This window comes from Nomascus leucogenys, chromosome 3 (assembly GCF_006542625.1).
Source record: "Nomascus leucogenys isolate Asia chromosome 3, Asia_NLE_v1, whole genome shotgun sequence".
In the NCBI taxonomy this organism is placed as follows: domain Eukaryota; kingdom Metazoa; phylum Chordata; class Mammalia; order Primates; family Hylobatidae; genus Nomascus; species Nomascus leucogenys.
Window position 1 is genome coordinate 94,678,558 of NC_044383.1, and position 13,095 is coordinate 94,691,652.

Here is a 13,095-nt window from a genome sequence, read left to right on the forward strand (position 1 = left end):
ACAATCAGATTTTTCAAAAGGTCTTTCACAAAGTGTCACACCAAAAATTAGCAACAAAATAAAAAAAAAAAATCACCATAGTATGGAAGAACAGTTTGTCATGTCAGGCAATGGAATTACAGATAGAAGATAAATAGTACGTGTAAATTGGCTTATTTTGACAGATACAATCAAAATAATTTTTTCCATAAATGATTTGACCAAGTTGGTAGAGACGTCTCTAAATTATGATGCCATGCTACACTTTCTCTTTCTTTTTTCTTTGGAATCCCTCTTCTAGTGTGGACCAACTGTCTGACTTCCTTGAATTCTTCTTAGTGTAGTCTTTTCATTTGTTTTCACACAACTGAACTTTCTCCTTCCTATACTCCAGACTTTCTTGCCTGCCTGACTTCACTCTATTCCCTGTTCTTGGAAGGTCTTTATCTCTTAAAAGTTAAGCTTGTAGTGCTTGCTTTGGCAGCACATATACTAAAATTGGAATGATAGAGATTAGCATGATCTCTGTGCAAGGATGACACACAAATTCGTGAAGTATTCCATGTTTTTTAAAATTAAAAAAAAAAAAAAGCTTTAAAGTTTAGGATGGTGGTTGCACCTGTAGTCCCAGCTACTGGGGAGGCTGAAGCAGGAGGATCATGTAAGTTCAGGTGTTCAAGGCTACTATGCACAATGATGGGAGTCTGTGAATAGCCACAGCACTTGGGCCTGGGCAACATAGTGAGGCCACTTCTCTTAAAAAAAAAAAAAAAAGTTGAGCTTTTAGAAGGCCTTTTTGATTTACCAGCTAAACTGCTCTCTCATTGATTCCACAACACCGAATTATCTTTATTTTAAAAAAAATTTATTTAAAAAATCTTTTTATTTTGTTCCTTCCCCTTTTCCCCTTCCCCTCCCCTCCCTCCCCTTCCCCTCCCCTCCCCTTCCCCTCCTCTCCCCTCCCCTCCCCTCCCCTCCCCTTCCCCTCCCTCTCCTCCCCTTTCCCTCCCTTCCCCCTCTCCTCCCCCTTCCCCTCCCCTTCCCCTCCCTCTCCTCCCCCTTCCCCTCCCTTCCCCCCTCTCCTCCCCCTTTCCCTCCCTTCCCCCTCTCCTCCCCCTTTCCCTCCCTTCCCCCTCTCCTCCCCCTTCCCCTCCCCCTTCCCCTCCCTCTCCTCCCCCTTTCCCTCCCTTCCCCCTCTCCTCCCCCTTTCCCTCCCTTCCCCCCTCCTCCCCCTTCCCCTCCATTCCCCCTCTCCTCCCCCTTCCCCCCTCCTCCCTTCCCCTCCCCCTTCCCCTCCTCCTTCCCTTCCCCTCCCCCTCCCATTCCCCTCCCCCTTCCTCACCTCCTTCCCTTCCCCTCCCCCTTCCCCTCCCCTCCCCCTGCCCCTTTTCTCCTCTCCCCCTCCCCTCCCCCTCCCCCCCTCCCCCTCCTTCCCTCCTCCTTCCCCTCCCTTCCCCTCCTCTTCTCTTTTTATTTTTTTCTTTTTTTGAGACAGAGTCTTGCTCAGCCACCCAGGCTGGAGCACAGTGGCACGATCTCGACTCACTGCAGCCACCCTCTCCCGGATTCAAGCGATTCTCCCTGCCTCCGCCTCCCAAGTAGTTGGGATTACAGGCACCCGCCATCATGCCGGCTAATTTTTATATTTTAGTAGAGATGGAGTTTCACCATGTTGGCCAGGCTGGTCTTGAACTCCTGACCTCAGGTGATACGCCTGCTTCAGCCTCCTAACATGCTAGGATTACAGGTGTGAGCCACCGCGCTGGGCCTTCTCCTTTCTTTTTTTTTTTTTGAGACAGGGACTCACTCTGTCTCCCAGGCAGGAGTGCAGTGGCACAATCCCAGCTCACTGCAGCCTCCACCTCCTGGCCGCAACCCCACCTCGGCCTCCCTAGTAACTAGGACTACAGGGCACAGACCACCATGCCCAGTTAATTTTTGTATTTTTTGCAGAGACAGGATCTCGCTATGTTACCCAGACTGGTCTCAAACTCCTGGGCTCAAGCGATTCTCCTGCCTGGGCTTCCCAGGCATGAGCCACCTAGCCCGGCCTGTATTATCTTTTCTGGAATTCATCTCGCTTACTGGATTGCCAGCCTCTTCTGGACAGCAATTTGTACTCCTAATTCGCTTATTATAGTATGTCAAAGCAGTTTTTGTTTAATCAAATTAGGGCTGATCAATGAGAAGTTACCCTTCGGATACACTGTCCCATGACTTCTCCGTCCACCAACAGTCCTTCTTAGGCCCTTGGCTTTCCCAGGCCGCTTATACATTCTTTCAAAGCATATGAGTGCGTACCATTTATATTATTCAAATACGAAAAGGGAAAGTGGTAGGCGCACATTTCAGGTACTCGTCAAAGATGAGTTGGGCGCTGGAGGTAAAATAAAAAATGGGCCTACCATTTAGGGAGGTGTGACGAAGTGACATCACTCTTCTGTTAAAACCCGAGGGCCCATTGGGTCACCTCCATTTTATTCAGGTTTCGGAATCTCGGTCATGTGAATTAACTTAAAAGGCTCAAGAGTGGTTACCTGCCTACCCGTCAAAATCACTTCCCAATTCCTTGAAAACTTCGGGTTCCTCGGCCGGCCACCAGCGCCTGGCGGAGAATTGCCCTCCCTCCCACTGCGCAGACTGGAGCTGCCCATTCCGTTCCGCCCCGCCCCACTGCATGCTGGAAGTCGTAGTCCCGGCTGGCAGCGTCCGGAAGGACGGGAGGGCACGGGAGCCCGCCCTTGTGGCTACTGGGGGTCACGTTCCCTAACTGATCCCTTGGTTCTCTCGGGTGGAGCCTTCAGAGTGCACGGCGGGATTTGACTTTGCCACCGTCTCTCTTCTGGGTTTCAATAAAGTTTTCCTCTTCCTCTCCTCGTACGGAGTTCAAGATGGCGGCCTCCTGGTCGCTCTTGGTTACCCTGCGCCCCTTAGCACAGAGCCCGCTGAGAGGGAGATGTGTTGGGTGCGGGGCCTGGGCCGCCGCTCTCGCTCCTCTGGCCATCGCCCCTGGGAAGCCCCTTTGGAAAGGTCAGTGACTGTGCCATGAGTAGTCCGAGCCGACTGCATATGACTGGAGAAGCCTCTGGGGTTACCCTGCCTGTCCCATCTACCCCAGGTGTCTCCTGCTTTCACGAAGCTGAGGGCTCTTCGAGAGGCGTTTCCATTTCTCTTGACTTTTTATACTGTCTGTGAATGAGCCCTGAGCACTGAGGGAAATGACCCTGAGTGACTTTCATTTTGAGGGTCAGAGGTCGACTCAGAGTTTGTTCCCTCCGGGACGTTTAGAGAGCTGAGCCTAGTGGGAGTGCCTGGCTTGAAGTAATGGAGGTGTAGGGTTGGGATCTGGGGACCCCTACCTTCTGCGTTTTCCAAGCTCTCAGGGCTGGTGACTGACGGGCACTGGAGGAAGAGCCGCGCCTGGGACCTCTGCAGGCCCTGATATCTATCGTGATTCTAGGAAGGAAAGTCCACACACATTCTCAGATTGAGGAATCGATTCTTGGTATTCTTTTCAAGTCACTAGAAGCGTCAGTGGAATTATTTTGTCACCAAGCTTTCTTTCTCCCTGGCTTCCTTCATTGAGTTATATGTTCATGAATGAATGAATGAATGAATGTATATTCTGAGTAACCAAGTCAAGAGTGCCAGTTTTACTGCTCTATTTATATATTCGCACTAAACTGCACGTTTTTCAAAGGCAAGGACATTGTGTCATTGTTTCCTAAGCACTTAGCGCAATGATTGGTACTTGATGTGCAAATATGATTTTTGAATGAATGAATGAAATTATTCTTATTGTCTCCCTCATCCACATACTCGTTTTCCTTTCTCAAATCCAAGCAACCCCTGTAATATACCTTAATAGATTGATAGACCTTAATAAAGTATATACCTTAATAGATTCTTATTTATTAATTTAGCTAAAAATATGACAGTCTTTGACCCTTATCATCAATGCAGTTGAAATTAATACTAGAACTTTGATTAGGTCACCTTACGTTTTTCTCCAAAGATTAGCATAATGCACTTAGTATAATGGAATAGGCTCCACACACTACCTAGGGGGTAGCCCTGATCTGCTGGAGTAGTCGTTAAAAGTAAATAAATAAATAAAGATATAATGGAATCTTCTGGTAGTGTAAGCTGTGGATTATAATATAAATTTCATTTTTCATTTTTGGTAGTCAATAAAAGCAAATGCTATAAATTTCAACAGGTGCAAGAAAGAATATGGCAAAATGTAAGGCTTTTTTCTGTCCATATCCCTTAGCTGCTTAGTTTTTCTCCTCAGAGGCAATCCGTGATACTAGTTTCTTATGTATTCTTCCAGATACATTCTGTGTATGTACAAGCATATACATATATAGATAACCGTATTAAAAAAAAGAAGTAACATGCTGTACACGTTGTTTTGTGTTTACAGCAGTTAATTCTGTTAATTGTTAATTTCTTTTAAATTTAGTAGCTCGGAGATCATTCCATATCAATACCATATCAATTTCATATGAATAGAACTGCCTCGTGTTTTAAGTTTTAAAAAAGTATTCCATTCTATGTATATACCATGATTTATCAACATTAAAGATTTAAGGAGCATCATTATAACATACAAAATTCACTGAATGCTTATTCTGTGTCATACAATATACTAAGTACTTTCTACATACAGTATCTTATTATTCCTCATTATCCTCATTTTGGAGATCATGAATCCAAGGTTGCTGAAGATATATGGCTAGTAAGTGTCAGAACTTCTGGATTCAAGTAAAGGCTGTGCTATTAATCTATACTCATACTTTCTCCAATACACAAAATTTAGCCAATTCTGGGTGTGAAGATTTGATGAAAATGCAGTTAGGTTAGAGGTCCATTTAATTGTATCTAAAGATGTTCCCTTCCCCTATTTATTTTTTTGAGATGGAGCCTTGCTCTGTCTCCCAGACTGGAGTGCAATGGCATGATCTCGGCTCACTGCAATCTCCACCTCCCGGGTTCAAGCAATTCTCCCTGCCTCAGCCTCCCTAGTAGCTGAGATCACAGGTGCCCACCACCATGCCTGGCTAGTTTTTGTATTTTTAGTAGAGATGGGGTTTCACCATGTTGGGCAGGCTGGTCTCAAACTCCTGACCTCAGGTGATCCGGAGCCTCGGCCCCGCAAAATGCTGGGATTACAGGCGTGAGCCACGGTGCCCTGCCCCCATCTTTAAATAAAAGGAAAATTTTAGTTGAAATTTTGTTCAGTATTCAGAGTCTGATTTACAAATGGATTTTCTATCCCTTTCCTGTTTTTTTTGGGGGGGTACATTTCGATTTTATCTTCATTTTTCATCTTTTGAAGTCTACTATTTAGTACAGTGTAATGTGGCTGGGTGTGGTGGCTCACACCTGTAATCCCAGCACTTTGGAAGCCTGAGGGGGGAAGATCACTTGAGCTCAGGAGTTTGAGACCAGCGTGGGCAACATGGCAAAACCCCCTCTCTATAAAAAATATAAAACTTAGCGGGGTGTGGTGGTGCACACCTGTAGTCCCAGCTACTTGGGAGGCTGAGGTGGGAGGATCACTTGAGCCCAGGAAGTCAAGGCTGCAGTGAGCTGAGAGAGATGGCATCACTGCATTCCAGGCTGGGTGACAGAGTGAGACCCTGTCTCAAAAAAAAAAAAAAAAAAAGGAAAAGTGAATGAAACTGAGTTCTAGCCCTTGAATAGCCCATAGCCTTGAGAGGCAGATGGAATTATGGTAGCCAGCATTTGATGAGCCCCTTCTGTGTTCTAGGCACTTTGCTAGCAGTTTCGGTTTCATAATTTAATCTTCATAAAACCCTATAAAAATTGTTGTCTTTATTGTATAGATGAATAAACAAGGATGGTCACCCAACTTGGATTTTAAACCTAGGCATTTTTGCTTCGGAGTCACAAACTTAACTGCTATTTGTACTAGCTCTTTAATGTAACAGTGAACATTAATAACATATTGTACCATGATCTAAGCCTGTTTGAAGTGTTATGAGACTACAGAGGAGGAAGCAGCTCTGCTTGGAGAGGGGAAGAATTTTTTTTTTTTTTTGAGACAGAGTCTTGCTCTGTCGCCCAGGCTGTAGTGCAATGGTGTGATCTCTGCTCACTGCAACCTCTGCCTCCTGGGTTCAAGCAATTTTCCTGCCTCAGCCTCCTGAGTAGCTGGAATTACAGGCGCTCGCCACCACACCCACCTAATTTTCGTATTTTTAGTAGAGAGGGGGTTTCAACATGTTGATGAGGCTGGTCTTGAACTCCTGACCTCAGGTGATCCACCCATCTCGGCCTCCCAAAGTGTTGGTATTACAGGTGTGAGCCACTGTGCCTGGCCAGATTTTTTATTTTTAGCAAAACTGTGGATGTGAGCTGTACATGGCCCTTATTGGTTAATGGTCTCTGAGACAGCAACTAGAGATGAAGCTGTAAAGGTGGGCTGATCTGGTTGAGAAGAGTCTCTTACAGTATGTTAAGATGTCTAAGCTCAGTGGGACACTAGTGGAAGTTTCTCAGGAATAGAAGTGATCAGATCTGTTTTAGCATGATTGTTCTTGTGGCCACCTGAAAAACAAATCAGAAATGGCTGGATGGGAGAATACCGGAAGCTGGGTAATTATTTAGGAGGAAGTTGAAGTAGATACAGTGTTAGGGAGTGGTTTAGGGGCTGAATTACTGCTGTGGTGAAGGAGAGCAGGGCAGCTGAGGGAGGGAATTCAGAGACACTTCTTTGATAGAATTAACATACTTGGCCAGGCACAGTGGCTCATGCCTGTAATCCTAGCACTTTGGGAGGCTGAGGCTGGCGGATCACCTGAGGTCAGGAGTTTGAGACCAGCCTGGCCAACATGGTGAAACCTCGCTCTACTAAAAATACAAAAATTAGCTGGGCATGGTGGTACATGCCTGTAATCCCAGCTACTTGGGAGGCTGAGGCAGGAGAATCGCTTGAACCCAGGAGGTGGAGGTTGCAGTGAGCCAAGTTCACACCACTGCGCTCCAGCCTGGAGGACAGAGCAAGACTCCATCTCAAAAAAGAAAAAAAAAAAAAAAAAATTAACATACTTGGACATACTTGGAGGAGACAATGAAAGGGAGGAGTGAAGGTAAATTTAGATTTCCTATTGCAGGTGAAATAATGACATAATAAGTAAAAAGTAAAACAATAAAAAAGCAATTTAGGTTTCTGAGTTTGGGCAATTTAATCAAAAGAAACAAAACAAAAATGAAACAAAATGGTAGGGCCAAAGGATTTTAGAGAGAGATTCAATTTGGCTCTCGACTCACTGCAACCTCCGCTTCCCATGTTCAATTTGTTGTTAAATTTGAGGCATTTATTATAGTTCTAGGTAAATAAGTCTAGTTAGTTGTAGGACATTTGGGGATCTGAGACTAAGAAAGAAAATATGAAGCATTGAGAGCTATGAGAGTAGAAGAATGAGCCTGGGAATATATGTGTAGGGTGAAAAGAGCCTGTGGCTTGTGCCTGAAATCCCAGCTACTCATGAGGCCAAAGCAGGAGGATTGCTTGAGGCCAGGAGTTTGAGACAAGCCTGGGCAACATAATGAGACCCTGTCTCTAAAAAAAGAAGAGAAAAGAAAAGCAAAAGCAAAAGCTGAGGGCTAGTGCTTGAGGAAACTTGACATTTTGTGAGCAGAAGAAGGGGGCCTCATAGAGTGGTCTTAGGAGACTAGGAGAGAAGCCAGGGAGGGAAATGTTTATAGGTTTTCCAAAACCTAAAAATTAGCATATCCGAAATTCCATTTTCTTTAAGCTAGCCTTAGAAATTAAATGTATTTCATAGAAGCAAGGTAATATGAGGATCACATCTTGTGATTTCTTTTTATTATGCTGACAATATCACAATATTATATTTTTAGGTGCCTCTATTAAATGATGATTCATATTTAACTCCACAATCTCTTTAGTATACATACATAGGAGTTTATTCCCTTTTAGGGTTTTTTTTTTTTTTTTTTTGAGATGGAGTTTTGCTCTTGTCGCCCAGGCGGGAGTGCAATGGTGCGATCTTGGCTCACTGCAACCTCTGCCTCCTAGGTTCAAGCTATTCTCCTGTCTCAGCTTCCTAAGTAGCTGAGACTACAGGCATGTGCCACCACTGCCCAGCTAATTTTTTTGTATTTTTAGTAGAGACGGGGTTTCGCCATGTTGGCCAGGCTAGTCTGGAACTCCTGACCTCAGGTGATCTACCCAACTTGGCCCCCACAAAATGCAGGGATTACAGGTGTGAGCCACCAGGCCTGTCCCCTGATTAGGTATTAATGTGAGTAGAACTAACCCTCCTCAGCCATATGAATTGGTATAGTTTATTATTTATTTATTTATACATATTTTGTTTCTCTTTTACTTTTACATGTTACTTGCCAAGGTACAATTTATAAGTAGTACATATTACTAGTTAAGAAAATAGTCTTTGGACTTACTTTCTGTTTCCCTTAATACTCACTGGTTATAGCATTTGAACTTACTTTTTTTTTTTTTTTTTTTTTGAGACAGAGTCTCGCTCTATCGCCCAGGCTGGAGTGCAGTGGCGCAATCTCGGCTCACTGCAAGCTCCGCCTCCCGGGTTCACGCCATTCTCCTGCCTCAGCCTCTCCGAGTAGCTGGGACTACAGGCGCCCGCCACCACGCCCGGCTAATTTTTTTTGTATTTTTAGTAGAGACGGGGTTTCACCGTGGTCTCGATCTCCTGACCTCATGATCCGCCCGCCTCGGCCTCCCAAAGTGCTGGGATTACAAGCGTGAGCCACCGCGCCCGGCCTTTTTTTTTTTTTTTTTTGAGACGGAATATCACTCTGTCATCCAGGCTGGATGACAGTGGAGCGATCTCGGCTCACTGCAACCTCCGCCCCCCAGGTTCAAGCGATTTTCCTGCCTCAGCCTCCTGAGCAGCTGGGACTACAGGCGCACGCCATCACGCCTGGCTAATTTTTTGTATTTTTAGTAGAAATGGGGTTTCACCGTGTTAGCCAGGATGGTCTCGATCTCCTGACCTTGTGATCCACCCACCTTGGCCTCCCAAAGTGCTGGGATTATAGGCGTGAGCCACTGCGCCCGGCCTGAACTTACTTTTTGTTATCCAATTAGATGAATATCTTTATGTGAACTTATTTCATGTTTCTTGGATTTTTGTTAATATTTATTATATTAGAAAAGAATGTCATGCCTATCCCTGAGACTGATTATCTTTATCATAATTGAGGATTTTGTGGTGCTGGTGGGAGTATAGCAGTAAGGCCAACCAGAGGTCACTCTCATCGCCATCTTGGTTTTGCCTGGCTTCTTTACTGCAAGTTGTTTTATCAGCAAGATCTTTATGACCTGTATCTTGTGCCAACCTCATATCTCATCCTGTGACTAATAATGCCTTAGCCTCCTGGGAATGCAGCCCACCAAGTCTCAGACTTATTTTACCCAGCCCTTATTCAAAATGGAGTTGCTCGAGTTCAAATGCCTCTGACATTTCCCCCCACTCCCTTTTACAAGGGAACCCTTAATAAAGGTTGAAGAGAAACAAAGATCCATCTTCTGCAACTTCTTCAGGCTGAATAGGGGCAATGCTATTCCTGCCTAACTATTAGGGTCTCTGGTATTCAGGGTAGAGAGGAGCTCAGTCACAAAGCGTGGGTATGGCAAGGGCCTTTCATAACTCTTGAGTTCTGACAAAAGGTGATATCTGGAAGATTAATAACTGTTCAGTTTAAGAGAACATTGAGTAAGCTTATCCTGCATTCCTTCACAAAGAGTACAATAGCAATATATTCCACAAAAGTAAGGTAAAATAAATAAAATTATTCCAAGTAAATGAACTTAGAAGGCTTTCCATGAACTGGGCAACTGTTGGAACCAAGCTCATGTGGGGTTGCTAGCTGATTCCAATATGTGCCCAGGATTAGAATATTGATCCAGATTTTTACATTATCTATTCCTCTTGTTTCTTCTGAGTAGCAACCAAAGATCACTGATTGATTTACAAGAATAAGCAGAGTCAGTTTAAATTGCAGAAAAACCTTAAAAACAACTGATGAGACTAGATTTTTTTTTTTTTTGAGACAGAATCTCATTCTGTTGCCCAGGCTGGAGTGCAGTTGGCATGATTTCAGCTCACTGCAACCTCCATCTCCCGGGTTCAAGTGACTCTCCCACCTCAGCCTCCTGAGTAGCTGAGATTTTAGGTGCCCACCACCATGCCCTGCTAATTTTTGTATTTTTAGTAGAGACAGGGTTTCACCATGTTGGCCAGGATGGTCTCGAACTCTTGCAGGTGATCTGCCTGCCTTGGCCTCCCAAAGTGCTGGGATTACAGGCATGAGCCATCATTGCTCCCAGCCCGAGACTAGAATTTAATAGCAGGTATACCACAGTTCTTGAAACATAATTTTTCTCTCCAGTCTCCCATTTTTACTAAAGACAAATCACGGTAAGACGGATTTGCTTTATTGTACTTGGCCTGATATTTGTATAAAGTGCAGGAAAAGTAATTATTTTTCACATAGGCTTTTAAAATTGACTTTGATGGAACTCTGTTCCATAGAAGGAATCTCAGATAAGACTTTTTTTTTTTTTTAAAGCTGAGCCCAGCCATGGGTTTGTACCCTCAAATACCTATGAGTTGAGTAAATACCTCTTCTCTTGAGGTTCCAAGATAACTTGGGGCTCCTGGGCCTGTACTTTACTTACTTACTTGCTATAGGTCAGGAACCCAGGGCAGGGACTGTGTGGACAAGATACGAGGCCAGTTTCCAAAGGAGCTTTTATTGGCTCTATAAGTCAAGTTTGATTCCTTAAAGGAAAGCACACCACTCCAGTCAAAACCTTGGTAAAATAACCAGTTTCTCCAATTGTGCCCTGTTACAAATGAAAACAGATTTCTATTGCACTTATGCAAATAAGTATTGCCGTAAGTTAAGATACTCACTAATAGTTTTCAAGTTCTGGAGAAATCAGTTAGAGAGAAACAATTATGCTCCAAATTTTTTTTATAGGAGTATACTTTACTTAATTGTTAAAAGCTGTCAATAGCTCAAAAGAAAAGTTTCCTTGACTTTGGAAATTGGAGTTTCGCTCTGTCACCCACTGCAACCTCCACCTCCCAGGTTCATGCAATTCTTGTGCTTCAGCCTCCTGAGTAGCTGGGATTACAGGTGTGAGCTGCCACACCCGGCTAATTTTTGTATTTTTAGTAGAGATGGGTTTTGCCATGTTGGCCAGGCTGGTCTTGAACTCCTAATCTCAAGCGATCTGTCTGTCTCAGCCTTCCAAAGTGTTGGGATTACAGGCGTGAGCCACCACGCCTGGCCTTTATATTTTTTTAAATTAGAGACACAGTCTCACTATATTGCTTGCCCTGGTCTGGAACTCCTGGGCTCAAGCTATCCTCCTGCCTTGGCCTCCCAAAGTGTGAGGATTACAGGTGTGAGCCAACATGCCCAGCCTGGTCTCTAATTTGAGCTCAAGTGATCCTCTAACCCCAGTCTCCAGTAGTAGACTTCAGGTGTGCTAGCTCTGTCTTCTCTCCTAAAAGCATTATGGATGCTAGCTCTTCCTGCTGTCTTTTGCCTCCCTTGCCCAAGTTCTCTGTTGAGGACCATTTCTACTCCTTGCCTGGAGATACCTGATACTTTAATTTCCAGAATCTCTTTCATAACCTCTTTTTACTATCCTGCTTATCCTTCTTATTTCTTCTCTTCATTGCCCCCATCCCAGAAGCTACTCTATAAACATATTATCTATCCATACTCTTGACCAGGTGGCAGTTTTCAATAAGTTTTTAAGCCTGAACATGTAATTCTTTATAGTCGTTCCTCCATTTCTTCATAATATCATTTAAATGCAACTCCTGTAGATTCCATTTTGAAATTCTTATTTATATATGTGTGTGTATAAAATTTAAACTAACATAACAAATGAATGGGTTTAAAAATCTTTTGAAAAAAATTAGATCCCTTAGATGTCTTTATTAAATAGTATGTGAACAGGGTGAATATTAAGGAGTTACTCAGTATGCTGGGCCATGCCTGTAATTACTTCAGAATAGCTTTATTCAGATTTTTAGGCATTATTTTACTGATTTGTTATCATGAAATTTAAAGTACAATTTTTTTTCCCTTTGTAAAGTTATACACATTGGCACATTTAAGATTAACTAGCTTCTGAAGGAAAAGAATGATAACCACCAAGCATTTAGTTTTAATTTTCATAATTTTTCTATTTAAATCAAAAGCACCCTTTTAAAGCCCCTAACTAAGCCTTTTATAAATAAAGCAAATCATCTTGCAGTGCATTCCTTGATGATGGCTTATGTTGTTTTTCTAAAGAAAGTTTAATTAAGATTTGATTTTCTTCTATTCTGTACTTTGTTTATTCATCACAGAATGAAACATAGGTCTTTAATGTCAATGGTAAGTCTGACTTTTTGGGTCATTGATGACCATTGCAGTTTTCAAAAAAGCAGCTGAATATTTATCTTTTGGGTATGATTAGAACATAATAGAGCATAAAATGGGCTGCCTATGACCTTAGCATAGGCTTTTGTCATTGCAGGAGAACATTTCTGGTCAGTGGCCACTGTTTACAGTTTGTTAAAATCAGCACAAATGTACAAATAACTCATGAATAATTGTGAACACAGTGTTTAAATGGATGTTTAATAAATATGCATTAAAAATCTCATTACAGTAATGAAGTTTACAGCTGAAATTTTAATCCAGCCCTTTAGAAATATTAAAGTGCTTTTCCTGATTGTGCATTTTTCTCACAGCAGTTGGGTAAACATTTTAAACTGGAAATCTGAATTCCTTATATAGTTTTGATTTCATTTAACTAAGCATGTGTTCTTTTTGGCAACCCTCTTCTTTCTCTTTGTGAAGAAGTGAAGCTCCTTTATTCCATAACTGTTACTTTGAAGCATTTTGATCAGTTCTGTTTTAGGAATGGTGAACATATGGGATACCAGATGACTAATAAAACCTGATCTGGAAAAGACTAGATTGCGATTTTGGTTTCATTCTGCAGTGCTGGATCAATCATTTGATTTGGTATTTCCATTTGTCATCTGTAGAATGCGTTGCATTTTCCTAACT

General features: G+C 43.0%; 1 protein-coding gene and 1 non-coding gene across 2 annotated transcripts in view; both read left to right on the top strand.

Annotated features, from left to right (window-relative positions):
* Window positions 1-447: 447 nt before the first annotated feature.
* On the top strand, window positions 448-549 carry LOC115834515. Its single transcript, XR_004029462.1, has one exon. It is a non-coding gene; the product is annotated as a U6 spliceosomal RNA (small nuclear RNA).
* A 2,119-nt stretch (window positions 550-2,668) lies between these two features.
* The window catches only part of AFG1L (AFG1 like ATPase), a 234,226-nt gene continuing 223,799 nt past the window's right edge, over window positions 2,669-13,095 (top strand). Inside the window, exon 1 of the mRNA XM_003278929.4 lies at window positions 2,669-3,009. Within this exon, the coding sequence (XP_003278977.3) occupies window positions 2,871-3,009 (139 nt within the window). The 5' untranslated portion in view covers window positions 2,669-2,870. The remainder of the gene's footprint in view (window positions 3,010-13,095) is intronic.